Source organism: Saccostrea cucullata, unplaced genomic scaffold (assembly GCF_032062105.1).
Source record: "Saccostrea cucullata isolate Sc308-1 unplaced genomic scaffold, CSIRO_AGI_Scuc_v1 ctg240, whole genome shotgun sequence".
Taxonomy (NCBI): Eukaryota; Metazoa; Mollusca; class Bivalvia; order Ostreida; family Ostreidae; genus Saccostrea; species Saccostrea cuccullata.
The window spans coordinates 110,062-136,535 of NW_026930783.1; the positions used below are offsets into that span (position 1 = coordinate 110,062).

The following is a 26,474-nucleotide window of genomic DNA, read 5'->3' on the forward strand; positions in this document are numbered from 1 at the left end:
TAGCCTGAACTGCAGTTCTGCCACTTAGATTTTCATCTTGAGGTTGGTTTTTATATGATTAAGTAAAGTTTAATAATAATTGTAGGACGTACAATGATACATTATATAAGTAAATTTCTAATTGATATAAATAACGTTATATATCCTCATTTAGCTCACACAAGTCATATTATTGTAGCAACCGTACCTCTGATGATGTAACGCCACTTAAAGATGCAAATAAATCATTGCATTAATAGTTATCATGCTCATCTGCTTAATCATATATTTCTTTCATTATGCAGCAATTTAGCATTTAGCGGTGAAAAAGGCCATCCATTAATGCATTAATTTATGGCTTTATAAACATAACAGTTGCATGGCTTAATGAAATTTGTATAATTTAGCGGCGTTGTATCATTAGCAGTTGCTACAGAGCATTTGTGATCACTCTTCTACACTTTAATTTGTATATAGGTATCTCCATAAGATAATACTTTTATCAGAAAATTTACTTGCTAGTATGCAGAGTTTAATTGTGTGCATAGCTTCTTACCAGAACAGGTCAGATAGGGGACACAAATTTACATTAGAATGTACAATGTATTTTGGAAAAAATTTGAGAGAGAGTGAAAGAGAGAGCATTGGCTTGATTTTTGAATGCAAGGCAAAAGAGAGAATGATATAAATATTCCTTTTGATACTATGCAGATGTTCATCCAAACTGTTGATGCGTAGTGATAATTAGTTGATATATAATTTTATTTTTCAGTTTTAGTTATGGAAAGAATAAAAGCAGTTACTGTCAGTTTAGAAAAAATGAGTGAAGAAAAAAGTAAGTCTAAGTAAACAAAATGGTCTATCTTTATGTTGCATAGAGCATATCAATTTTGTTCTTAAACTGTTTAGCCTATCAACATGATCAGTGGTATAATTCATGTTTTTTCAGATAAGTATTCCAAAGTGTGTATTTGTGATGCCCATATTGGTGGCATCAATCGATATGTTATGCAATCATGATTTTGTATAAATTAAATTTCTATAAAATTCATTGCATATGTATGAGATTTTAAAATTGATTAGCAATTTGATAAAGTTAAAAGCATAAAACATGGGCTGATAAATCCCATTGCGGGATGCCCCAGGCTATTGAATTTTTAAGGCAGGCAAGTGGCTCGAAAAGATCAATAACTCTTTGAAAATAGATCAGTAGTATATGAAACCAAAACTCTGTTGAAAGAAGATTATTTTGTAATGTTTGCTGGGGTAAAAAGTGAGGTAGGGCTAGTGAAATTTGACTTAGCAATAGCTAGAAAAATTTACTTGTCAGCTCTGAAATATTCTTCAAAGTTTTCTCAGTCATAAGTAGATGCACATTGACCACACATTTTCATCTAATCCAGACTTTTCTTATTGAATCCCAAAACAATTTAAAAGATCCACATGATTTTAACAATTTTTATAGTATCTGCTAAATATTTACTTTCCCTATTTTCAGATTACTACACTGACAGTGAAAGTGATGGAGAGCAGACCTCAGACAAGAAATTGAAGAAAAGGACCAAGAAAAAAAAGGCTGGACTCAACAGAAGGAGGTCTGTCAGTGAGAACCCTGCTGAAGGAAGCACGGGTCAGGAAACTAATCAACAGAAATTAAAAACGCAGGACCGTGGAAGAACGGAGGTGAAAACGAGAGCTCCTGATGGCATGGAACATGAAAACACTGAAACATGTAATTTGTGCAACAAGAAGTATAAACACAAACAGTCTTTAGAACGACACAAGAAAGAAGATCACAAAAATCAGACCATGGAACTCAGTGCTGATGAAAGCGGAGGTGATTCGGATACTGAAAAAATCCAGTGTTCTTTTTGTCCACGGAAATACTTGCGTGTCAGGTCCTATAGGGAGCATATCAGAAAGAAACATCGGGAGAAATTATACCAGGAAGAAGCCGTAACACCTGTAAGAAGAAGCCTTGAATCAACAGAGACTGGGGAGGGGGAGGAATTTTGGTGCTCCATTTGTTTACAAAACTGTAAGACTCCTTATGCATACAACATGCACTTGACAAAATATCACCAGAAATCAGCAGATGAAGATATGGCTAAGGAGGAAAACAAAGCCAGTATTGAGAAATCACGTGTTTCCTCACTAAAAAGGGAACCTAAAGTGGAAGTCAGTACATGTGTTAAAACTGGAGAGGGAACTGATCATGGTGAAGCACCAGAATGCCCGATATGTCAACACAAATTCAGCTCCACAAGTAATGTACGTAGACATCTAAAGGAGGTGCACCGTTGGAGTGGAATGTACCCTAGGAGACGAAGCCAATGGAAATTTCCACAAGGAATGCCACTTGTGGACTCAGAATGTGAGGATTCAATGACTGAATCAGATGATGAGCACATAGTGGAAAGAGTCCATTGTCCTTCTTGTTCGCGATCTTACAAGAACAAGAAGACTTGGTTAGCCCACTGGAATAAGAAGCATGTCATTAAACCTTCACCTAAAGATGCAACACTGTGTGAGAAAACTGGGTTTGACCTCATGACTGACGATGAAACTACAGATGAGGAGGAAGATGAAAGCTACACAGATGACCAGTTCTGTTCAGCGTGTCTCAGTGCTTCCTTTCTTAATTGCAGATTTTGCGATCAGACACTCGATAACTTTGGGACATTGAAGAGACATTATATGGACTTTCACAAGAGTATGTTGCAAAGCTGTGCTTCTAATCCAGTAACGGCAAGTGGAGACAGTGCCACTTGTTTGCATTGTGACAGACCATGTGATTCAGGGGATGGTAGTGTACAAACAGACGCAACGCAGCTTCCAGCCAAATCTCCTCTAATTGTGAATTGTGAAGCAGATACTGGTATGGCTGCCATATGTAATTGTGGACTGATTTATCTAAGTGAAAGAAATATCAAAAAACATTTAGAAAAGAAGAAAGATTATCATCCTGATACAACATACACCACTATCAGTGTGGAAGAGGCAAGAAAGATTAAAACAAGTGAATGTTCTTTTTGTCATAGTGTATTTAGAGGACCTTTTCATCACAAAGGATTACGCAAGCACTTAAACGAAGTTCACTATGAAAAGAAATCCAATGCTGCGAATGGGAAAAAATCTGGCAGTTCAATTGGGGGCTCTGTCACAGACTCGGAGTACAATGCTGGAAAGCGAAACAAAAAACAAAAACGCAAGTCTGACCCAGGGGGAAGTTACTCCGCAAAGTCTTCCTCAGCTCCTGTTGAAAGTAGTCAGTCAAGCTTAGCTTATCTAGACTTACATACCCCCACAAATCAAATGTCAAAAAATACTACTGTTTCGGATGAAAATATTGTAACTGAGGTCCTGACAAATTCGGCTGGAAGAAAGGGACCAATTCGTCTGTTAAATGCGGCAAGTCCCAAGAAGTCCATCCAACACTTCCAGAACGTCAGTATTACTGTTAATGCAGATACGAGTAACGATGTGCGAGTGGTGTCCAAGACAACAGAAAATAAAGTGAAGAAGTACAGTGGCAGTAGAATATCTCTGAACTCAGCTTTTGTATTCAAGAGCTCTGTTGACCAAGTGCAAAACAAAACGGGTCAAGCTGGACCATCATCAAGAGATGAGAATAGAGAAGTTAGGCCTGCGATTGTTAGCACAAACAGTGGAGACCATGTTAGGCCCGGGGTAATTACGTGCGATAAAGACAAGGTGAAAGCAGTCAGTGTGGGTGTAGATAATGATACAAGTAGTGAAGGGGAGAAATCTCCACCACAAAACAGAGATGACGAACAAGTTACCTTTAATGTTCCGAGCTACCTTAGCAATTCGCCTTCTAAATATTCTCCGTTTGTCAAGCTTATCAAGGTTGACGAGTCAGATCCAAAGGAACCGCAAAGACAACTGAGCAAATATGCTTCAAGTAAGTATAGTTCAAAAAGTGTGTTTGGCATACGGAAGCCTTTTAAGTCCAAAAATGTAAGGTTTGGGTCACAGAGTGGACAAGAAGAACAGACTTTAGCCAGCTCTTCTGCATTGTCTCAGACAGTCCACTCTGGTCAGCATGTATCAGTATTACAGCCTTCACTTGGTGCACAACAGACTACAGTCTCAGAACCGTCTTCTAGTCATAGCAGCTCAAAAGCCTTGTCATCTACAACAGAGAGTGTCCAAAACGTTACGGCTGTTACAGTTGCAAAACCAGTCAATAATGTTGAAAGTACTCCAACATCAAATGCCAATGAGAATTCTCAGCCTTCATCAAAGGATGATGAAAATTTTCAGAAATCATCTGCTGAAGAGAAAGAAATGACCAGTCCAAAAAAGTCATCATCCAAGTCAAAGCAACAGAGCCCCAAAAAGTCAAGTCCAAGAAAGCATGCTTTTGCTCTGAAGAAATTGTTAACAGAAAACCTCTCTGAAAAACAGTTTCTACCAAATACGGATGTTGCATCACCAAGAGCAATTTTAAATTCAAAGCAAGTTTTAAGGTCGGGCAAAACTGTTAAAAAATCTGTTGAACAAGGAGGAATATCGAGGAAGAAAAAAGCTACTTCTCAGCCTTACTTAAAGAGAAACACTGCAATATCCAAAATTCATGCAATCAAAGCCAAGCTATCTCTGAGGAAGAGAAAACCCAGTGCAGAAACAGAAAGAAAGAGTCCCAGACTAAAAAACAAACAAGATGATCAAGAGTCACAAGATCTAGATGCTAACAATGAAGTTGTAGAGGAAGATGGTTCTGGTAGTGAGCGTGAGTTAGAAGAAGATGCAACATTAAAGATAAAAACTCCAACACAAAAAGAAGAAAAGAAGACACAAGAATCAAGTCGAAATGGGAAGACAGCCAAGAAACAAGAAGCACATATAGATAAAGACCTTGAGGGAAGCTCTTTCATTCAACATGAAACTGAAGAGGAACGAGTGTTAAAAATAGAAAATTTGAAACAGAAAACAAGTCTGCTTTTGCACGAGTTGGATGAAATGATTCATGTTCCTTTGCAAACTCAGACTAAAAACGTTCAAGCAAATGATCAAGATGAAAATCAGGCTGAAGTTCACATGGAAGTTCAAACAGAAATGGCACAGTCCTCCTCAATGAATACAAAGAAAAAGAAGAAGTTTAAATTGAGAATTTTAAACAGCAGATCAAAATTGAAGAAAGGTAAATCAAGAAAAGTTTCTAGGGAAGAAGTGCCAATCACCCCAGGAAGGAACATAGAAGATTCCATACATTTTCCTCAACTTCCTGCCATCTCGAAGGATAGAAAAGGTGGACTGAGAACTTCCAGTAGGATAAAACCTCCAGAAACAGTTTCGCTTGACTTGTCACCCAGAATTGTTGCGATTCCATCCCCTACCACAGGAGTTTTGGAGAAAGAAGCAACCACAACAGGAGTTATAGAGACATCAACTACTGCCTCAGGAGTTGTAGAGAATGAGTCCACTTCTGTAGAAGTTTTGGAGAGAGAAGCCTCTACAACAGGTGTTGTGGAGACAGAGTCAACTACCACAGGAGTTGTTGAAGCAAAGTCCACTTCCACTGGAGTTGAAACTGAATCCACTTATATAGGCCAAACAAATGGAGTAGTTAATGAAAATGAACATATGGATGTAGAATCAGGAAAGAATAATATACCTAGCAGACGGGCAAGAAGTTGGAGTCCATGTAAAACTAGAACTGCAGCAGCACAAGATCAATTGCCTTTAAATGGAGATTTAGTAGCAAAGACATCAAAAACACCAAGTGAAGGATCAAAGAAGAAAGCAAAATTACCAAATGTTTCCTCTGAGGAAGGTGTAACATGTTCTCAACAAGCATTTGAAGGAAAACTAAGAATTGAGAATAGGTTGGTAGGTTCAAAGATGCCAATCGTCAAGCTAAACAAATTGGAAGATGAGATGGATGGAAAGTATTTGAAGCTTGTTTGGGATTCCATTGGGGCACCACCACAGTCTGCAGAGAATGTATGCACTGAAAGGTCAGAGAAGAGGAGAACATCAAGACCCATCACATCCAGAAGGAGATCTCTCTCTGCAGATTCTCTATTGGCACGTAATGATGAAAGCAGAACACCTGTAATGACAAGTCAAGAAACAGAGGAAGTTGAGGAACTCTCAAAAAACACAGGTGATGGAGACAGAGAAGGATTGTTCAAATGTCTTGGTTTGAAACAAAATTCGAAACCAATGCCAGAGAGGAAAGAGATTGCTTCCATAGTTTCAGAGGGTATAGAGAACAGAGTTTCTGTTGAAGAGATAGAGCAAACAATGGAAGAAGAAGAAGAACCAGGAATGCAGAGTCAATCTGATGTGGATGAAAGAGAGATACAGCAAACTACTGAACAGGATGAAGCTTCCACTGATCAAGGTGTCCAGAAAACGGAAGTAATAGTTCATCAAGATAATGAAATAATTGCTGCCATCAGTGAAAACCAAGAAAAATCAGATGAAGTTAAAAGCTTAGAGAACCAAAAGGAAGTTTTGTCAACAGAGATGTTGGAAAATGTGAACGTTAACAGGGCTCTTGTTCATAGAACAGACGCTGTGAACAACCAGTCACAGATTCTCTTTGTTCATGAAAACAAAGTTATTTATGCGGACTCGGCCAGTGTTGTTCCAGTCAACAAGGATGAATTGAGTAGTCTGAGGGATCAAGTCAGTGAAAAGCGATCAGAGAGGAAAAAGGCGAGAAAAAGAAAAGCTCTGGAAGAGGACGAGATAGATGGGAATGTCCTGCCTCTGGTTCAGCCAAAGAAGGATGTGTTATTACCTGAAACCCTCAGTGTCTGTAAGGATGTAGTTCCAAAGAGTACATCTGTAAAACCGTTAAGAGCATTGGAAGTCAAAGCAGTCAACGACGATGAAATTGTGAGTTCCACCATCGTAGAAGGAAATTTTGGCAAGCAGGACCTTCTCGCTAGTTTGGTAACCTTGATGGAATGTGCAGAAGATCCAGATAGGGAAGCACCAAGTATACAGGTCACTGAGCCCAGTTTCCTCATCAAGAAGGAGGAGAAAATCAAGTATCCCTGTCATAAATGTGATATCAACTTCTGCCAGAAGTCCAACTTGAAACGCCATAAGGCCACATGTCATCCAGAAGATGAATTCAGGAGTTTTGATATTGACAAAAAGTCTAAAGAAGTGGATAGCATTCCACTAGAAGAGGAGGTTGTGGCAGGGGAGGTGGAAATCTTTGATATCCAAAGCACTGGACAAGGGGCAGACGTCTTTGGTGGAATGACAGCCAGTAATGAGGAGGACACCATGTATTCCCTTCCTTTGTCTCTTATCAGGGAGAGTATTAGTAGATTAACAGGTTATAATGTTGATGCCCATTTAGTACTCCAAAGGTTGAAACTTCAGGAAACCATTCAAATTGGAGACATGACTTTGAAAAGGATCCACAAACATACCTGGAGAATAATGAGAAAGAAGCACCTACCTGATTCTAGTGCTGCTATTGTGGAAAAGGAAGAACATTCTCAAAATCAGAATGAGGGTTCAGGTGAACTTGCTGGGGAAGGCGCAGCATCTTATGAAGAAGATGCAAGAAATAGTCCAGGTGCAACTAGCGAAAATTGTTCGACAAATACAGGAGACATCTCTGAACAGGTGTCCTCTGGGGAAACATCAAGTAGTTGGACAATCCACCACAAAGAGACAAGTACTTCATCAAGTACGGTTGTACTTAAGAAGTCAAGGGGAGAACACCATGGAATACCAAAAGATAATACAAAGTCATCTAAATCAAAAAGAATAAAGAAGAAACATGTCAGTGTTAACAAAGATACTCAAGCTAAGCTGAAGATAAAACTAAAATCAAATGTGGCAGCAGCACCTTTAACAGATTTCGAGAGAGCGATTCTGGAACCTAAGAAGAAACATAAAAAGTTGAAACGTAAGCACAGTGCAGCAGATAGTGAAAAAGAGCAGGGAAGAATTGATGGTGAAGAAGTTGGTAAATCTCAACACTCCAAAGTCACCGATACACATCAGAAAAAACAGAGAGATCAAGAGGACAAGGAAAAGCCTAGAGAAATAGGAGCAGTGGTCCCTAAGTCAAAAATTGTCCAGAAAATTCTGAGAGATAAGGCCAGGGAAGAGGAACTGGAACGCCTGAAGTTGGTTCCAACTGTAGAGGAACCTCTACCTTCATTTGCAGAAATCTTGCAGCAGAAGCCCAAGCCTGTGGAAGTCAAGACAACAAATGAGAAAAATGGCCAGGAACAGTCTAGAGGTGAACCTGATGAGCTGGTTATTAATGAAGATGAACCAGAACCTGGGAATGAGAGTCCTGAGGAGGGAAATGAATCACCCAGGGATTTTAGCTCCAATTCCAGTTCTGGTACTGGAAGTAAAATACCACCTTACAAGTCTGGCTCGAAATCCAAAGTGGCTAAAGACAAAACTGAAAGAGAGGAAGTGCTAGCAGCTATACAAGGGAGATCCATTGTGCCCTCTTCAAAGCCATTCAGAATACCCAAGACCACAGCTGCCGAAATTGATACTTTAACAAAGTGGAAGTCACCATTGCAAGACATTGGACATGTGGAAAAGTTTTGTTTTGGAGCCAAACCGGATGGATCAACTAACAAGCTTAAATCTAGGGTTGGATATTCTATGGGTATGACTGGCAGTGGACAAATTTCTGTGGCATCATCGAGGAAGGAGAGTTTGGGAAACCAGTATGTAGAGGAAATCTACAATTCTATCATGTCATCTAGTATGAAAAATCCTCCAATAGTAGAGAAAAGTTCTGGTGTGCTGTCTCTACCATTGAAGAACTACAGACCAGAGGAACCTTCCACTTCCACTGGCGTCAAGCGAGCTGCAGACTTTGAGGAAGATCCTGTTTTTAAGAGACCAAGAGTGGAGGCAAGCAGTGTGAGAGAGGAAGATATGATGACCCCCGATAGCACCACACCTGACAGGTACCTTGAAGAGGAACAGGCTAGATCTGAAACAGGCACATCACCAGCAGAGGAGGCAGTGGTTAGTGACATGAATACAGAGGACCAGAATCCACCGGTTGTATCATCCAATGTGAGCAGCACCGGGGAATCAGGTAGGTTCAGGCCCCAGGATCATGAAACAAACTTCAGACTTAAGTCAAATTTTCAATAGCCTATAAAATATTGATGATTTCTGGAATTTATTTCAAAATTCACAGATAACACTGCTGAGAAGCAATGTTGAAGAAAAAATATTTTAATTTTGGTCTGCTTGACTTCTAGGTCTAACTTCTAAATTTGCACTTAAAATGTATGTTGTATCTTTCTGATTGCATTTTAGAGGTAAAGACTCATGCACAGAAGTTCAGAAAAAAAATGCATTTAAAGCATAAGACCATGTTTTGCCATTTAGATTTCTTGTGAAATATTCGATTGGTCTGTTTTTTGTTACAGATGTATGGAATGAAAATGAAGTAGCCGATCAAGGTGAAAAAGTTGGTCTGGAAAAGAGAGGCATTCCAAAATACACTAGTACTCCTCTGAAGCCAAACATTCCAATCTCAGCTAAAATACAGTCTCACATTCCAGATAATGTTAAAACTTTTTCCAGTGATATTAATTGTTCCAAACCAGAATTACTAAATGACCCTCAAAAGAAAATTGAAATAAGCAATAACAGAACAATAGATAGTAATGCAGATGACAAGACCAAGGATAATGAAGAAGATTCCGTAGAAGTTTTGGAAAGCGAGCCCCTGGATGATCAGATGGAAGTGGATGGTGTGACGGAGGAAGAAAAAGGAAGGCAGTGTGAGGATAACACAGAGGATGTTGTGGAATTGGGTGATGATAAAGAGGAGGACATGATAATGATTGAGGACAAGGAAGAAGCAGATGAGGAGGAGAAGGATCAGTCTGAGGAAGAGGACAATGAGGAGGAGGAGGAGAAGAGTGAGAAATGTGGGAGTGAGGACAGTGAAAGCTCTGAGGAGTCAGACCAAGAATCTGAAAGTGAAGGTTTGTTAGAATTATAAGGAACAATATTGCTTAAAAGATTTAAATGCAAAATTTATTTTATTTATAACTTTCTGTTTTTGGTATTGTAATAACGTTAATAATGAGTGTTAGCAGCTTTAAGGGTCTTCATTTGAAAATCTTTGTTTTACAGAGGAGTCTGGAGGAAACAAAACCAAGCACACAACAATAGAAACAGATGTAGACGTCCTCGATGTGTTGGCCTCGGATGAGGAGTCATGGTTAGATGAAGAGGAAGAGGAGAGTAGAAGTAGGAAAAGTGAGGGGAGAGAAGAAGATAAATGGGAAGATAGACCTGGTGAGGAAGATGGAAGTATGGAGGAAGGTGAAGATAAAGAGGAAGATGGAGAGAAAGAAGATGACAATGTAATGGAAGTAGAGATGGAAGATGAAGTGCCTTCAACACAGTAAGTCAGCTGCATCACTCTCTGGATGAATTAATTATAATATTTATATAATTGCTGTCGAAGTGATGCATCATAGGGTATTCAGTTGTTGACTTTCTGTTTAAATGATTGGTTTCATTGACACTTAAGGAATTTAGTTTGGATCTATAAAAATGCGGGGAAAAGACAAGTATTATACATATAAGTTCAAGTGAATCAAATATGGTCACACCTGATTGATTTTGTAGGACACATGAAGATGGAAGAAGTGGAACAGAGAATGTATATGTCATGGAAAGCACAGTTGTAAGTTGTTTTTATCTTCATAACATAAATTTAGTAATTCATTTGTTGAAAGCATTCACATTTCTAGGTCAGGAATTGATATCATTTTGACTGCAATACTAGGTGAATAAGATTGAAATATTTTGAGATTCTGTGATTCATGATTTAAAAAAAAAACCCTAAGTTTAAAAATGTGGATAGTTATAAGTGGAAGTACAAATTTCAATATTATTATGATTTTCCCCATGCATAAACATGTAAGTTAAAAAATTAAACAAAGGAAATAATTTGAATGACAAGAGAGTTTGAATGCAGTGCCACTTATGATTATGAATGCTGCTTTATCCAACAGGAATGTGAAGACATTGACTTCCAATGTAACACGATAATGACCGACCTTATTCCTAAAGGATTCTGTTTCCAATTCATTCAAAGCAATGTTTGTAAGAAGCCCATGTGTATGTTCAGACATGAAGTGCCATCTAAGGTGCGAATATTTCAAGATTAATAAAAGTTTTCTTTCCAGTCTTCAATCAGTGTCTTATAATGTGCTACAACTCGAATTTACATGTATTGTAGATCACTAAATTTTCACGACATCTTATTTTCGCGAGATGGTCATTGACTCTTTATTAGCGAGACATAATTTTCACGAATTGTTGTTTTCCTCTATATAATCGTAAGGAAAACTTTTAAACGCGAGAATGAAATTTTCGCGAGCTGATGTCTCGCGTAATTACGCGAAAATAAAGTTCTCGCGAATAAAACATGATTTACAGTATTCTATATTGCAAATCGTTTTTTATTCACAAGAAATTTATTTTTGAATAATTTTTATTATATATACAACAAAATTACAAATACTTATTTCATGAAAATAAGGTTTCACTAAAATAAGGTGATCTACTATATTGTCATGATGTTACGGTTTGTAATGAACTGCACTCGAAGATTGATTTTGATTAGCTGCAGATCTGTAGCGTTATGGTTTTATATATTTTATATATGCTAGAAAGTGGAGAAATTCTCCCAAAAAGTGCGCAAAAAATATTGCGCCGTAAATTGCACCTTTTTTGCATTACAGGATCTGTAGTGTTATGGTCAAAGACAAATATATATAAAACCATAACGCTACAGATCTGCAGCTAGATTTTGATAATATAGAATAAATTACTGTTCTCTACTCACATGCCATATCCTTATCTGTGTAATGTGCTGCCTTCATAATTGTGCATTTCTTCAGAAAGCTGTACAATACTTTTATTGCATTTGTAGGAAGAACTGTTTAAAAAAGGTATCCTGGAAATTTCTAATTACCATAACATGGGTAACAAGGCAAGGTAAGTTTTCAAGAAAATCAAGATGTTTAATTCTGATTTTTTAATTTTTTCTTGCATCTTCCACCCTCATCTTTTCTCCTTATGTGGGGGACACAAACTTGTAAATGATGAAATTCTGAAACTGCAAGTAACTTCTATAAAAAGGAGTGCTACTTAATCACTAAATGTTACTAGTTGTAGTTTTTTTTAATGCAAAAAAATGTTGTTTAGAATCTAAATGAGGAAATTGTTCCTGTATTTTAGATGGTAAGCAAAATGTTATAGCTTCACTTCTTCTTTACAGAGCCTACGACGTCTATAAGACCTTGCTGGACCTGAAGTTACAGGACATGATTCCGACGAAACATATCATCATGTTACTGAATCTAGCTGAGGAGGACTGCGATATGAACATGGCATTGGACCTTCTCAGACATGTGGAAAAGATCAAATCCATCGAGTTTGTAGTCATTTTGTTTTTCTTTATTCTCAGTGTAAACACAGGAAAAATATTTCAATTAGAAGCTCTGTAAATGCACGTACATTTAGAAATTCGAAAACCTCTTCATTATTAACATGGAAAATATTTCAAATCTTTGTATTTTGTGTTCGAAATACTCACTTCTGCGTATGTTTTGCAACAGCATTTACTTATTACTAGGAATATTTTCCTACTTCATATTTATATATGCTCTTTTATACAAACTACATGTCATTTAACAAAAGATAGACTTTTCCTTCCGTATTTTGCTAATGGAATCTCATGAACTCATTATTTACGTGTTACTGTTATAGGTTTCATGAAATGCTGATCTCGATGTGCAGTCTCTCTCCTGGACATTATGAAAAGGAAATGTGGAAATTGTTTTCCTGTGTACAGAATTTGGACAAATACCTGACTGGTCAGAATATTGTGGTGCTTCTCAGGTAAACCACAGTGGTTTCTAAAGTAACAAAAATATGATCTTAAGAAATATCAGTTATTTATCAATCATGAATGAAATATTAAAATCTCAATAATAAATATTTATTGATCATGAAGTTAATTTGAAATCGCTTACTTTTTTGTGTTGTTTAATTTTCTTTGTTTGCATGGTATGGAGGGACACATGAATAATTATCACTGCTTATAACCATACTTTCAATATTATAATCTAAAATGTGTTAAATATATTCTATCTCTATAATTCAACCTTTTATTAAATGATCAACAAAACAAATTAATCTGAATCTCTATAAAATCGAAGTACTCAGAAGTACAGAGAGCCGGGCTCATTTACAGTGTAGAATGGATTTCTTACATGAATCACGTTTATATTCTGATGAAAAAATTTTAAAACTATCAATATAAATGATAAGACACTGACAGTGAGTTTTTCAATCCTAATACCAAGGTCCGATTTTGTCAGAATCAGAATTAATCTGGTACCGCAGTTGAATGTAAACAAACAGGCCAGTCTGGTTCCCTCTCCTGCTTTACCACGTATGTGTAGAGAACTACGGTATACATAGTTGCCAACTCACCCGATTTCGTCGGGTCACACCCGATTTTTCAACCCGTAACCCGATTATTTTTTATGACCCAGCGGGTCATGCTTATCACCCGATTTTTGTCGAACAACCCGAAAATCTCCCGATTTCCGGATTTGGTTCGTAAATTAGGTTGCACTCTTTATTTCCAGTTACAACCCAAGCTAGATCTGTGTAAACAATGCCGATGGATTAATTATCAGTACAGGTGTAAACAATTAACTGGGTGTTGTTTTGACAAATCAAGGTTTAAAGTCAATTTAAATGACTTCCGATAGAACTAGATCGTTATCAGGGCCAACAGGAACAAATTGAAGCAAACACATGTCTCTGATTTATATCTCTGATTGAACCAAGAAAAAAAGAAACGATATTTATTTACATATCAAGGAATCTTGGAAAAAAGACTTTCATTCTAGATAAAATAAAGTGATCGAAGAAAGTGTAGGCCTAACTTCACATTTAAAACAAATTGCAGTAGTTAATTAATTAAGAGAGAGGAAAAATAACTTCAAAACTGAAATTCGTATACTTTCAAATTTAGCAGAAACTGAAAAGGTTTTTTTTCTTTCTAAAAATGCACACTTACTTCAGGTCAATACTGAAATATGAATCCTTCAATTCTCATTTTTTACATGTAAATTAAATCAAATTATGTATGAATTTTTTGTCATAGTAAATTAAATCCTTTTTCAATAAAAAAAATTCCAATACACAAATACTTTGTATATATATGTATAAAATTTAATCATGGTAAATATGTCGTGAATGACCAGATTTTTTACTTTCCAAATCTGGTCATGACCAGATTTTTACAGGCTGGAGGTTGGCAAGTATGACGGTATAACATTGATTATCAAAAATCCTTGCGCTAATGAACTATGTTCTTTGACTTATGAAGTTTTCAAAGTCATTACTACTGTTTATTTTATATAGATAAAATGTTTTATTTTTGTTGCTTTATTTAGCGTTTGTATTATCTCCAAAGCGGTTGAGAGTAAGAACTATATTTTTGCATGTAACTTTGAAATGGCGACTATGGGGTTAACATCCTGCCTTGAACAGGATCACATAAGCCGGCAATTGCTCTTTGAGCAATAAGCCCGGCTAAAAATAAGATTACAAACACCGCCGTCTAATTCTCTGCTAAATGACAGCTGATCGCTTCATCCGGTCGCCATTTTGTTTGGTAGTGTGGCGAATCACAATCACACGGAAATCTTCTTTTTATAATTTATTATGACGATTAAAGGCAATAACAAATCCACAAGGGTTAACAATCAAAATACCACATTGGCTAAGATAATCAGATGGTTTCTGATATGTATTCAATATTTCTTCAATGTAAACTCAATACAAAATCGATAAACTCAATAGTTATCAAGATCACGAAAACTCTCATATATATGGGTGTTGCTAAAACGCGGAACGGAAAACGGAACGGAAAGCGGAACGGAAAGCGGAACGGAACGGAAAACGGAAAATTTATGTTAAACAAATAGCCTAGATTCGATATAAATTAGATATAAAAGCAACATTCTTTATATAAAAGTCATATCTTATACAAAGTTATGGTAAACACTGGCTCGTGTGCATGCAATGGTCTATAAAATACATGTGCATACTTTCTAGACTCAAATTTTGAGTATCCATCGTATCGTACTTTTTTTCCCTTTTTTTATTAGAAATGAGAGTTCATTCGTAAAAAAAAAAAAAGATATACTGTCTCGGAATATGGCAGATGGAAAAAAAACTATACTTGATATCAGTAAATACAAATATAATAGGTGCCCAAACCCACTAATTGATTTACTAAATCTTATGTATTTTTTGGACAGGGGCGGACCTTTTTCAACTTCACAGACCTTTCCAATGTTCGGGAAAAAAACTTTTAAAAAGATTTTACAAAGTCATTCAAATACCCCCACACGTACACACATGTACCACATAAAGAAACAAACTTTAACTTTATTGAATGTAAAAATGCTACATTAAATTTACCACAGAAAAGTTTTCCAACCTTATCTTTTCAGAATTTTAATATAAAGGAAGCGACTCTATTTTGTATAAAATTTTAACAACCACTATAACATTAGAAATGTTTACCCCAGTTTGCCAGGAAGGTAAATCTTAAGAATTTTTTACATTTTATTTCTCTTACCATTGTTTGTTTAGATTTCAAATATATCCTCCCCAATTTTTTCCAAAAATAACCTTTTTACTTTATAAATGTTCATTGAAACCTACACAAGTTTAGTTCATGGAATTAATAGGTTGTTCCCCTCCCGAATCAAACAATTGTCTTTTTTCGTTTGTCAGATTCTTTGCAGTTGAGTTTACCCCCCCCCCCCCCCCCCCCCCCCCACACACACACACAATTTCAAATTTAATTCTACGTTACAGCTGTGCCAGCGATTTCCGTGAATAAGAGACTGAACATTACTAAATCAACTTGTACTTAATAATGAGGGATAAAAGATGCATATGATTTATCGTTTATGATAAAATTTGTACATTTTAAGTGATTTAATCTAAAACAAACATATTCCGTTTTCCGTTCCGTTCCGCTTTCCGTTCCGTTTTCCGTTCCGCGTTTTAGCAACACCCTACATAAATAGTATCGAAGAAACATCTAGAAATAGAAACTACGATAAAATTCTAGATCATCACATTCTTAAATATTCTAGAGACTTCTTGATAATTAATTCACGAAACATTTAGAACATTCTAGATTATACCTGTACATCATTCAATTTCTAGAAAATACATTAAAATTGCGACAATTCGCAACAGGTAGCACTAAACGACGAAACATGATAAATGAGAGAGATGACATCACAAATTCGCAACGTTTTGCCTTTTTAATAATTTCTATCAGTTTCTATTAATAAAACTGAAACAAGATTAATGTACAGTCAAACCTGTATTAAGCAGTCACCCACGGGATCCCTCAAAAGTGACCTTTAAAGAGAGGTGACCTTTGAAAAGAGGTTCATCTTTTTTAAAAGAATTTATTCACAAATTTAATATGTCAGTTTTGTGTTTATATTATGTATTTCACTACAAATATACAAGAATGTATTGGACATTAGTGATCTCACTTAAATTATTTTTTTTATTCATTAGATGCATTACTTTTATGGATTTTAATGAATCCAAGAAAATTAATAAAATACCTGTTAACCTGTAGATTGAATGTTACACTATGTCTTATAGGGTGTTGCATTATCCCCCATCAAAACATTTTTTTTCTTGTTGTAAGGAATGAATAAAATCAATAAAAAAATTATATCATCAAACAGACAAACTTGATTCATAAAATTAACCTCTGTACATGTTTTTTTAAAATACATGTACACAACTATTAATGCATGATTTATTGCATAATAAACTCTCAGACGTACTCTCAGTTGATCAACAGGTGCACAGGTGTCCTAAGCAATGAAGCGTTACTAATCTCTAACGGTCGTTTTCCTTTGTGAAATTCACAACACACCCAAGCCAGAATGTGTATATAAACCATAATTATGGCTTCATCAAATGATGCAAGTTTCCTAGGTGTGAAAATTAAAATTCCTATGAAGCGTAATATTTACATTTACAACTCTAAGAGCACGCCAAGTTCATGGGCGCGATATTGACGCTGTAAATGGTAAACAAAAATATAATATTTATTAATACATGAATATAGTTAAAACGTTGTTCGTTTTATTTTTAAAATTCCAGTAGTTATAAGACCCTGATAATCAGTTATCGATAGGCCTAATACTAAAGTTAGTATTCGTTTTTTGCTGTGAACTTTTTTCGTCATGAGCATAACGTTTTGTAAAATATAAAAGCAGTTGGTTTGAAAAAATGATTCATGAATATGCTTATCCAGTAATATAATTTGTAGTAAATAAAGTCCATTATTAAATTTGTTCACGATCCTGCAACATTTGACTGATAATTTACATTAGTAACAAAAATTGGGAATCAGCTGACTCCAGATCCGGTCACGTGATTGGACAGAATGGCCGTTAAAGACAGGGAAAAGTGGCGATTTCGTTTGAAATTTGATGACCGCTGACCGCGTTACGCAGGTGACCGTTTAATAGAGTTACTTTATATAGGAAATTTCATTGGGAGGAAATAAACTGACCGCATAGGAAGGTGACCGCTGGATAGAGGTGACCGCTATGACAAGTTTGACTGTAAATATTTTTTAATATGCATAGGTTTCCCTCGAATATCGGCTGTAGAAAGGAAGTATCTTACTTAGTACTGATTTCATTAATTAGCCTACCATTTCAATGCACGGAGAATTCCATTTTGGCGAGTCTGGAATCTTTTTTATACCCCCCGCAAACGAAGTTTGGGGGGGGGTATATAGGAATCACCTTGTCCGTCTGTCTGTCTGTGCAATCGTGTCCGGTCCATATCTTTCTTACAGAGGGACATTAGAATCTACTACTCCACACTAAGATTGCTCATGACCTAAGGGTGTGTCATGACATTGACCCAAGGTCATTTGGGGAAGTTCAAGGTCATTGTAAGAAAAATTTCATAATTTGTGTCCGGTCCATATCTTTCTTATGGATAAACTTGGAAGGTTCTCATTTCACACAAAGATTGCCCATGATCCAAGGGTGTGTCATGACCTTGACCCAAGGTCATTTGGGGAAGTTCAAGGTCACTGGAAGAAAAATATCATAATTCGTGTCCGGTCCATATCTTTCTTATGGATAAACTTGGTAGGTTCTCATTTCACACAAAGATTGCCCATGATCCAAGGGTGTGTCTTGATCTTGACCCAAGGTCATTTGGAGAAGTTCAAGGTCACTGGAATAAAAACTTCATAATTCGTGTTTGATACATATCTTTATTATGGATAAACTTGGTAGGTTCTCATTTCACACAAAGACTGCCCATGACCCAAGGGTGTGTCTTGATCTTGACCCAAGGTCATTTGGAGAAGTTCAAGGTCACTGGTAGAAAAATTTCATAATTCGTGTCCGGTCCATATCGTTCGTATGGATAAACTTGGTAGGTTCTCATTTCACACAAAGATTGCCCATGACCCAAGGGTGTGTCATGACCTTGACCCAAGGTCATTTGGGGAAGTTCAAGGTCACTGGAAGAAAAATATCATAATTCAAGTCCGGTTCATATCTTTCTTATGGATAAACTTGAAAGGTTCTCATTTTACTGAAAGATTGCCAATGACCCAAGGGTGTGTCATGACCTTGACCCAAGGTTATTAGGGGAAGTTCAAGGTCACTGGAATAAAAACTTCATAATTCATGTTTGATGCATATCTTTATTATGGAAAAACTTACTTCTGAAAAACCCAGCGGGGGGTATTTTGTCCTGTTTGGACAGTTCTAGTTAAAAAATAATTTTAAATGTATAACAATGTTTTAAAGGTTAAGAAATACTGTTATCAGTACCGGTATTAAATGAAACGGTATTTTACCGGTATTTTTGAAGTAACTATTCGATACGGTACTGGTACCGTGTACCGGTGTCCAACCCTAATTGGTAAGACTTGCTTCACTTGTACATGCCACTTATTATGATGAGTTAATTCTGAGTTACTGTAAAATCACATATTTTTGTGGGGTCAAATTTTCGTGGTTTGAGTAAAAACTCTTGGTTCGTGGGGATTTAAATGCGTGGATGAAGAATTGTTAAGCAGTTATGTACGTAATATTTTATATTTCGTGGTGGACATGAATTCGTGGGTCTCTTCATAATTCGAAAACAATGAAGATTTAACCTCGACGAAAATTGGTGATTTCACAGTATTTGTACGTACTCTTGCTATAAAGGACTTTTTTCCACTACTGTAATAAACTATTTTGTACTATCACGTTTTTAGAGCATTTCAAGAGAAGCAGCTATGGCTGAAGTTATGGAAAGTAATGAACTACAGCCTTTGTCGCCCTGGCTTTTCTCCTCCTGTGTACATCACCCAGTCGGCTCTTGGTGCCGTGTTAGAGACCCCAGACACATGTATCCCCGAGGCCTCGGAGTGGATCGAGAACTGTGACCAGGAGCAGCTGTATAACCAGGATATGGAGGTCAGAAGAACCCCTATAATCCTCAGTTGTTGATCCCTTGATCAGCCTTCTTGCCTTGTTCTCCATCTTTCTAGGTATTGTGAATATGATTTAGATTTTGCTGTTTACTTTCAGTTGTTGGGTAAAGTGGCTGATATTTTCATACAACATCATCATCTGAAAGCAGCCAATATAGTACGAACTGTAGCCCAGAAAACACAGTCAGTCCTCATAGAGGTTCGTAAAGGTTTTCCTATATTGATCACTGATGTACTGAAATATCTCGTTCATGTTCATCTTTTAATATGTGAGGAATAATTGATGTTTTATAAACAAAAGGTGGATGAAATGGAAGATAACTAAAAGGAATCTAATGCTAAAAATTAATATTTCTTTAAATTAGCTATTTAATGCTAAAATCCATATAAACAATATAATTTGGGAGCAGACATAAAGTCAGAGGTTGGATCAGGAGTAAGCATCCCCTATGACAGGTCACACCCACTGTGTGCTTGATTTGATCGGGAAAAATAAAAAAATATATATATATAGGTGACTCTCAGTAAATTAAATCCGGATTTTTCTGTTCCGATCATCGATATTCTACTATTATAAATACAGGAAGTATATGTAAATAAAGTTATTGCACATTTTCAATCGTATTTTACAGGTAATTCTTTGATTTCAATAACAATGATCGTATTTCGAATAAATAAAACAAATTCCTAAAGTTTCAAATTTATTCTTATTTCATAAATACATGAATCCTGAAAAGCAATTGTCGGTTTTGCTATCACGCGGCTTGATCGGGTCCTTCACCAGTGTTCACCACTGACACCAGATTTTCAGTCCTTTAGAAATGAATTTCTTGTGCAATATTTGCCTTTCTGGGATTATGTAGACTCTAATAAAAGTTTATAGTCTATGGGAACTTATTGAAACGAACGTCTATAAATTATTTTCTAAAAATTATCGCCTCTGATGCAAGTCCAAATAAGTTGTCAGTTCGTTTATAATTTACCTATAATCACTAATTAATTTTATCAACACATGGACGACCTATAGGTGTAGTGTCATCTACGTAAACATCAAATAATCACCTACACGCTAGCCCCAGGCGTTCACTGTTTTCCAGGTAAGTCCAGGCTGCATCAATTTTATGCTTGATTGGTGTGAATACACGCTCAATCAAAACTTTGAGAGTAAAAATCAATGAAATGTGTAACGGGACCCAGGTCTTGGTTCGAGAGATAGAGAGTTTCGAGAGATAGAAGTTCGAGAGATCAGAAGTAAATTTGCTTAGTTAATATACACTGGAAAAAAACGGGACCGGAGGTTCACTTTGAGAGATCGAGAACTTCTCGAGATCGGAGTTCGAGCCATTGAGAGTCACCTGTGTATATATATATATATTTATATATATATAGCAACTAAAGCAAGTGTTCCAGTAACCTTGGAGGCATTATTAAATTGTAGCAATTTGCTCAAAAACACTATTGTCTGGATGAACAGGTCTGTAGACTGTAATTATAGAGATATTTAATTCCTTACAGAGCCACATAGGGGAACGAGATTCTGACACCTCTAGTGTTCATTCCGACGCCAAAAGTCCAATACTGGAAGTAGATCAAGAGGAACAGAAGAGCAATGTCAATAGAATAAAGGTGTCTGTTTCTGTATGTATATTGTCTTCTTCCCTAAAGACAACAATCTTCAAAAATTGGAAAATTTCGTGTATTGAATCTGTCTTTACTGAAGTGGGAATTTATACAGCAAAACTCGGTTATAACGAAGTCACAGGGACCTATGAAATTACTTCGCTATATCCGTAATTCGTTATAACCGTATAAGAAATTCATTAAATTTATATAGTTGGGGATCCAAGATGACTTCGCTATATCCGTAAATTCGCAATATCCGTGTTCGTACTAAGCGAGTTTTGCTGTAGTATGCAAAGTCAATGATGTGTACAAAAAAATTAGAAATTTGGGGGGTACCATATATTTCCCTCACTTCTAAAGTTGAATTGAGAATGATTTTCATGTATTTAAGAAATGAAATACAACTGTAAAATTTCCATTTGCACTACTAGTAGTCAATTTTAGTGAAACTTTTTGTGTTCTGTATAAGGAAAAAGTTACAAGGCTATTTTGTGTTATGTTTGACTTCGGAAAGATTTATTGAAAATCTAGGCTGTTTTTATCGTGTGTGAGAAAGATTTACTTAAAATTACAGGGTGCCAGTATGTCTAGGAATTGGGAATACCTGGCCCACCTATTTCTAGAAGTGTGTGACGCGGACAAGGGAAAGGACCCCCGCTACATCCGGACATTTGTGGAGGGACTTACCTTGGACAAGAAGAATCCAAACACACTTGTTGATGCCTTTAAGAGCTTTATGGAAAATGTTAATAATATCTATATCAAAGGTAATAAGCAGCAATGTTCAAATGTGAGAGTTGATTAAACTTACTGAATACTGTATAGCGAGTTTTCTTGGTGAGTGTAAAATTTTGTGTTCTGCTTGCTCAAAGGTATGCCAATATTTTTGGTATAATTTATTTTAGCGAACACATGGCTCAGTGATGCAAAAGAAATTAAGAAGAATATTGGTTATGTTAGAGATTAAAATTGTGGCGGGCTACTGAGCAATTGCTAAAATAAGCAAAAATTAGCACCTTACTAAAATAACCCGTACACGGTAATAAAAGTATACTGTAGAGGTGTATTTTTACAAGGAGTTTGTTAACACTAGATGTACAATTGCAGTCACAATTTTTCTGCAGAAAATTGTTCCAGCTTACTTAAAATGCATTTAAGATATACAATGGAAATCCAAGAAATCTTTATAATTTCTAGCTGCTGATTGAATAGATATCATGAGTCCACAGAATTAACCTGATGGGGAAAAAAAATTATGTTTGGTACATGCATGTCAGTTCCAGTTGGAGTAGCTGAGATTAATATTGTTAAATTAGCAACAACAACAAAAATGTAATGCGTTAAACTGTGTAACTATGTTTTTCATGTCCTTATTCAGAGAAAGCTGAGGATGCCATGATCAGTATAAATAAGCCTGCCCTGGCCGTTATTGGAGCTGAACTACTACATTTCTGTGCCATGTCCCAGTGGTGGAGGGAGGGTCTAGCTGTCATCCAGATTCTACAGAAAAACAACATCCAGTACCTGACCCGCAAATCTCCCGAGGGCGCACTGATGTCTACCATAGCACTGGATGTTTGTCTGAGGTGTAAAAAACCCTACCAAGCTGTGCAGCTTTTAACAGGTAGGGAGAAAGGAGTGTGGAGTTTCCATATAACTCCTGTACAAGTTTTCATGAAGAGAATGTCCTAACTGTCAAACTAGCATAATGGAAATACAGAGTTTCATTCATCTTGTCTCTGACTTGGAATTAAAATATAGGAATTGAAATATAGATGTGGATGGTATTTTAAACGTGCTCATATCTGTTTGTTGAATTCAAACTTTTGCTCCCTTTTACACTAGTTAATTTTAAAATTTAAAACACAATAAAAATATTACATTGTTGAAATTTGATATAATTTGGCACACAAGTAGACTACACCAAGATACATAATTCTTTTATTGCTGTCTGTTGCAAAGTTTCAAATCCAAGTGCTGCTCATCCTTTGTTATACATATAGACCAGCACAGTGATGAGACTTCTGGTCTGTTCTTAAAATCGTCTTTATACCTTCAAAATTATTGTTTGTTTTTATACGCCCGTCTTAAGACGGGACGTATTATGTTATAGGCTTCATGTCCGTCCGTCCGTCCGTCTGTCCGTCTGTCCATTCGTGTCCGGCTCATAACTTCAATACTATTAGGCCTAGGATTATCAAACTTTGTCAACTGATACTTCTTGGGTAGACGGTGTGTCGCGCACCAAAAGTAGGTCGCTCTGACCTTTAATAAAGATGCTACAGCCAAATATGGAAAAATCCTGTCCGGCTCATAACTAGAAAACTATTAGACCTAGAGCTATCAAACTTGGCAAAAGTATACATCTTAGGTAGAAGATGTGTCGCGACCTATTTCAAGGTCACTGTGACCTTTAATTTTAGTGAAATTTTTAAAAAATTTAAGTTTTTTTAAATTTTAAATTTTGTAATCCTAAAAATGTAAAAAATAGAGTTGTATCCTTATTAAAAAGTATTAAATCAAGTAAAAACTTATTTTTTCATCATATACTTTACAGCAATCTTAAACAAATTTCAGTGTTAATGAGAGGAATTCAGTTTGTCCCATGGGCATAATTATCAAGCACTGGTCAGGAAGAATTTTGATAGCAGAAAGTTGCATGTCAAATTAGAGAGAAATTAATGAGTTTAGTGTGAGGAGGTTTGGTGTTATCCCTTGGGTATTAGGCAAATGGACAGCCAGCCTAGCTGTTAGATTAAAAATAGCTCTTGGTGGCTAGCTAAGTTTTAAAATGAATTTGATAAAAAGTAATTAAAACTTATTTGATATTGCATAATAAACTAATAATCTGATATTATATAATATTAATTAATTAAAAACTAATTTTATGGGGTGGGGTTGAATCAGCATGCCTACTTGACCATTTGAATTAAATATAAAACCTGTCTGGCATTAAATCTAAAAAGAAATCATGGAGTATTTTATATGTTTTAAAAGTGTTTTAGGATAAAAAGTGCAGATCCATTAATATTTAGGGAGTAATGAGTAGACAAGCATCCAGTCAAAGTTTAATTAATGAGTTCAATGTAGGAAGGCTATCTGATCAAGCGCTGCCTTATCTGTCTTTGGGGATTAGACAGAAGAACTGCTGGTCATAGCAAATGTCATTTGATGGCCAGCCTTTCTTTTCAAAATTAATTTGGCATAGATTAAGTTGTTAAGACTAATTTGATATTGTTTATTATGATGGCCGGCATTTGACAAAGTTTAACACAAACAGTATAGAAATCTGTCAGTTATGTAATATTTGTTATAATTATGCCTACAGCACAGGGGACGGATAAAGAATTTTTTTTTTTTTAAATGGAAAAATCATGGAAATCTTAGAATCAAGGTTGAAGTGATTTTCTTGCAGTCTAAACTTTTAAAGATAATTGTGTAATATTTTGACGGGCGTATCATGCTGTGGCGTGGCACTTTATTTTTTTTTATAGCATGTAACTGGTCCTTTGTTGATGGCTTAAAACTAGAAAAACCTGACTTCAAAGAGCGGGTGATACTGTTATACAACATCGTTAAACTCTTCACTGGCATGAAGAGACCAGCCATGGCACTGATGATGATCTGTAAAGTCCTACAAAAAGCTCAGAGAGGTGAGAGTAAAACAATACTGATATCAGGTACATTAAAACACGCTTATAGTGAAGAGCCAGGGATAATGATTTTGCTTTGTTATAAACGTGTATTACTATATCCGAGTTAAAATATGTTTAAAAGCTATGGGTAATGAAAATCACTATGCTGTAAGTGTCAATTCATTCTGTGTTCTTTGTAAGTGTGTTTTACTGTACTGCTGACATTCATGGACCAGTTTTTGTGGTCATATTTTGTCTACCATACTTCAATAAAAGTATTAAGTCCCCACAAACAAGATGTAAATGAAATTAAGACAATTTGCTCCAAAAAAAAATTTGGTGATTTTTACAGAATATTTTTAGAATTTTGACAAACCCTGCAAATGAAAACAAATTTCAGTGTAGTATCAAATGCATTCTGATTCAAAATTCGTACCTTATAGCTAATGTATTTTGATTTTTGTTTTCCATATATTTCAGATCAGCAAGTTGAATTTTACAACTCCTTGATAGGTAAGAAATATGAAATATTTCCATAAGAATAGGAAATGAAAATTAGCAATGAAGACTACTTTGCCAGCTAAATATGTATAATTGAAAAAAATTATGTAAAAATAATTGTTTGAGAAACCAAAGTGTGTTAAATGTAAAAGGGGTGGGGACAATTTAGAATGTCAAATATACCAAAATGTTGGTGACTGACCATAGTGGGCAATATCTTACCAGGTTTTGGAGAAAATTTTCACCTCGTCATAAATCAGTGCTTGGACATAGGTGACCCACAAAGGGCATATGCTGCCTTTGAAGTCTTTAAGAACGGTTGCACTGGAGAAAGCATTGACCCTGGTATGCTGCGGCGTTTAGTGACGGTGTGCGGAGAATGCCGATACCTCGATCCTGGTGCTCACAACGTTTACAACTACCTGACTGCACAGAGTGTATACCCACCTCAGAACATCCCCACTGAACCCAGAGCCCTGTGTATTGATCTGGCGGAGCACATGTCACTCATGGAGTGCGTACTGCTGATAGAAGACTTCATGTTGTATCTGTACAGTTTTCTTTGCGAATGGTGTGTACATCATCAGTCCTGTGTTGTTCCAGAGGAATACTTAAATGTTAGTGTGAGATTTCTGAACAAGGACCTGGCTCATACAAAAATGGAGAAGAGGTTAAAAATGTTGAGAAACCTCTTGGAAACCAACCTGACCCCAGGCCTAAAGGCCTTCATCCGACGTCGCAGGCCAGCTGAAGATTCAGTGGTACAGGTGTGCAGTCCCTCTCTGTTCCAGTATATACTGGCCCTGGACAAAGGGGAAAGAGGTGAGACTTGTGGTTAATGAGTAACTCACTTGAAAACTGGAATAATTAAGAATTTCTATTTTTCAGTTTATTTATACAAAATTTTGAAAACTAACAAAAAATGTTTATTTTTAGGTCACCTGAGTAAACTCAGGTGACCTATTGCTATCCGTTTTCGTCCGTCGTCGTGCGTCGTCCGTTAACATTTGAACATTTTCAGCTTCTTCTCTGCAACCACTGAACCAATTTCAACCAAATTTGGTACAAAGCATCTATGGGTGAAGGGGAACAAAAATTGTGAATTTCATGGTCCCTGCCCCCCTGGGGCCTGGGGGGTGGGG

The 26,474-nt window shown here is 36.3% G+C and overlaps 1 protein-coding gene across 2 annotated transcripts in view; it reads left to right on the forward strand.

Annotated features, from left to right (window-relative positions):
* LOC134230092 (uncharacterized) overlaps positions 1 to 26,474 on the forward strand; it is a 31,012-nt gene continuing 4,538 nt past the window's right edge. Inside the window, exons 1-18 of one of the 2 annotated variants that reach the window (XM_062711869.1) lie at positions 1 to 42; positions 752 to 814; positions 1,478 to 9,052; positions 9,393 to 9,956; positions 10,108 to 10,381; positions 10,609 to 10,666; positions 10,998 to 11,132; positions 11,921 to 11,985; positions 12,269 to 12,424; positions 12,760 to 12,891; positions 19,355 to 19,556; positions 19,671 to 19,772; positions 21,089 to 21,211; positions 21,771 to 21,963; positions 22,575 to 22,820; positions 24,691 to 24,849; positions 25,312 to 25,344; positions 25,558 to 26,154. In XM_062711869.1, the coding sequence (XP_062567853.1) occupies positions 760 to 814; positions 1,478 to 9,052; positions 9,393 to 9,956; positions 10,108 to 10,381; positions 10,609 to 10,666; positions 10,998 to 11,132; positions 11,921 to 11,985; positions 12,269 to 12,424; positions 12,760 to 12,891; positions 19,355 to 19,556; positions 19,671 to 19,772; positions 21,089 to 21,211; positions 21,771 to 21,963; positions 22,575 to 22,820; positions 24,691 to 24,849; positions 25,312 to 25,344; positions 25,558 to 26,154 (10,669 nt within the window). In that variant the 5' untranslated portion in view covers positions 1 to 42; positions 752 to 759. The remainder of the gene's footprint in view (positions 43 to 751; positions 815 to 1,477; positions 9,053 to 9,392; positions 9,957 to 10,107; positions 10,382 to 10,608; positions 10,667 to 10,997; positions 11,133 to 11,920; positions 11,986 to 12,268; positions 12,425 to 12,759; positions 12,892 to 19,354; positions 19,557 to 19,670; positions 19,773 to 21,088; positions 21,212 to 21,770; positions 21,964 to 22,574; positions 22,821 to 24,690; positions 24,850 to 25,311; positions 25,345 to 25,557; positions 26,155 to 26,474) is intronic. The other variant, XM_062711870.1, reaches the window with a different exon arrangement.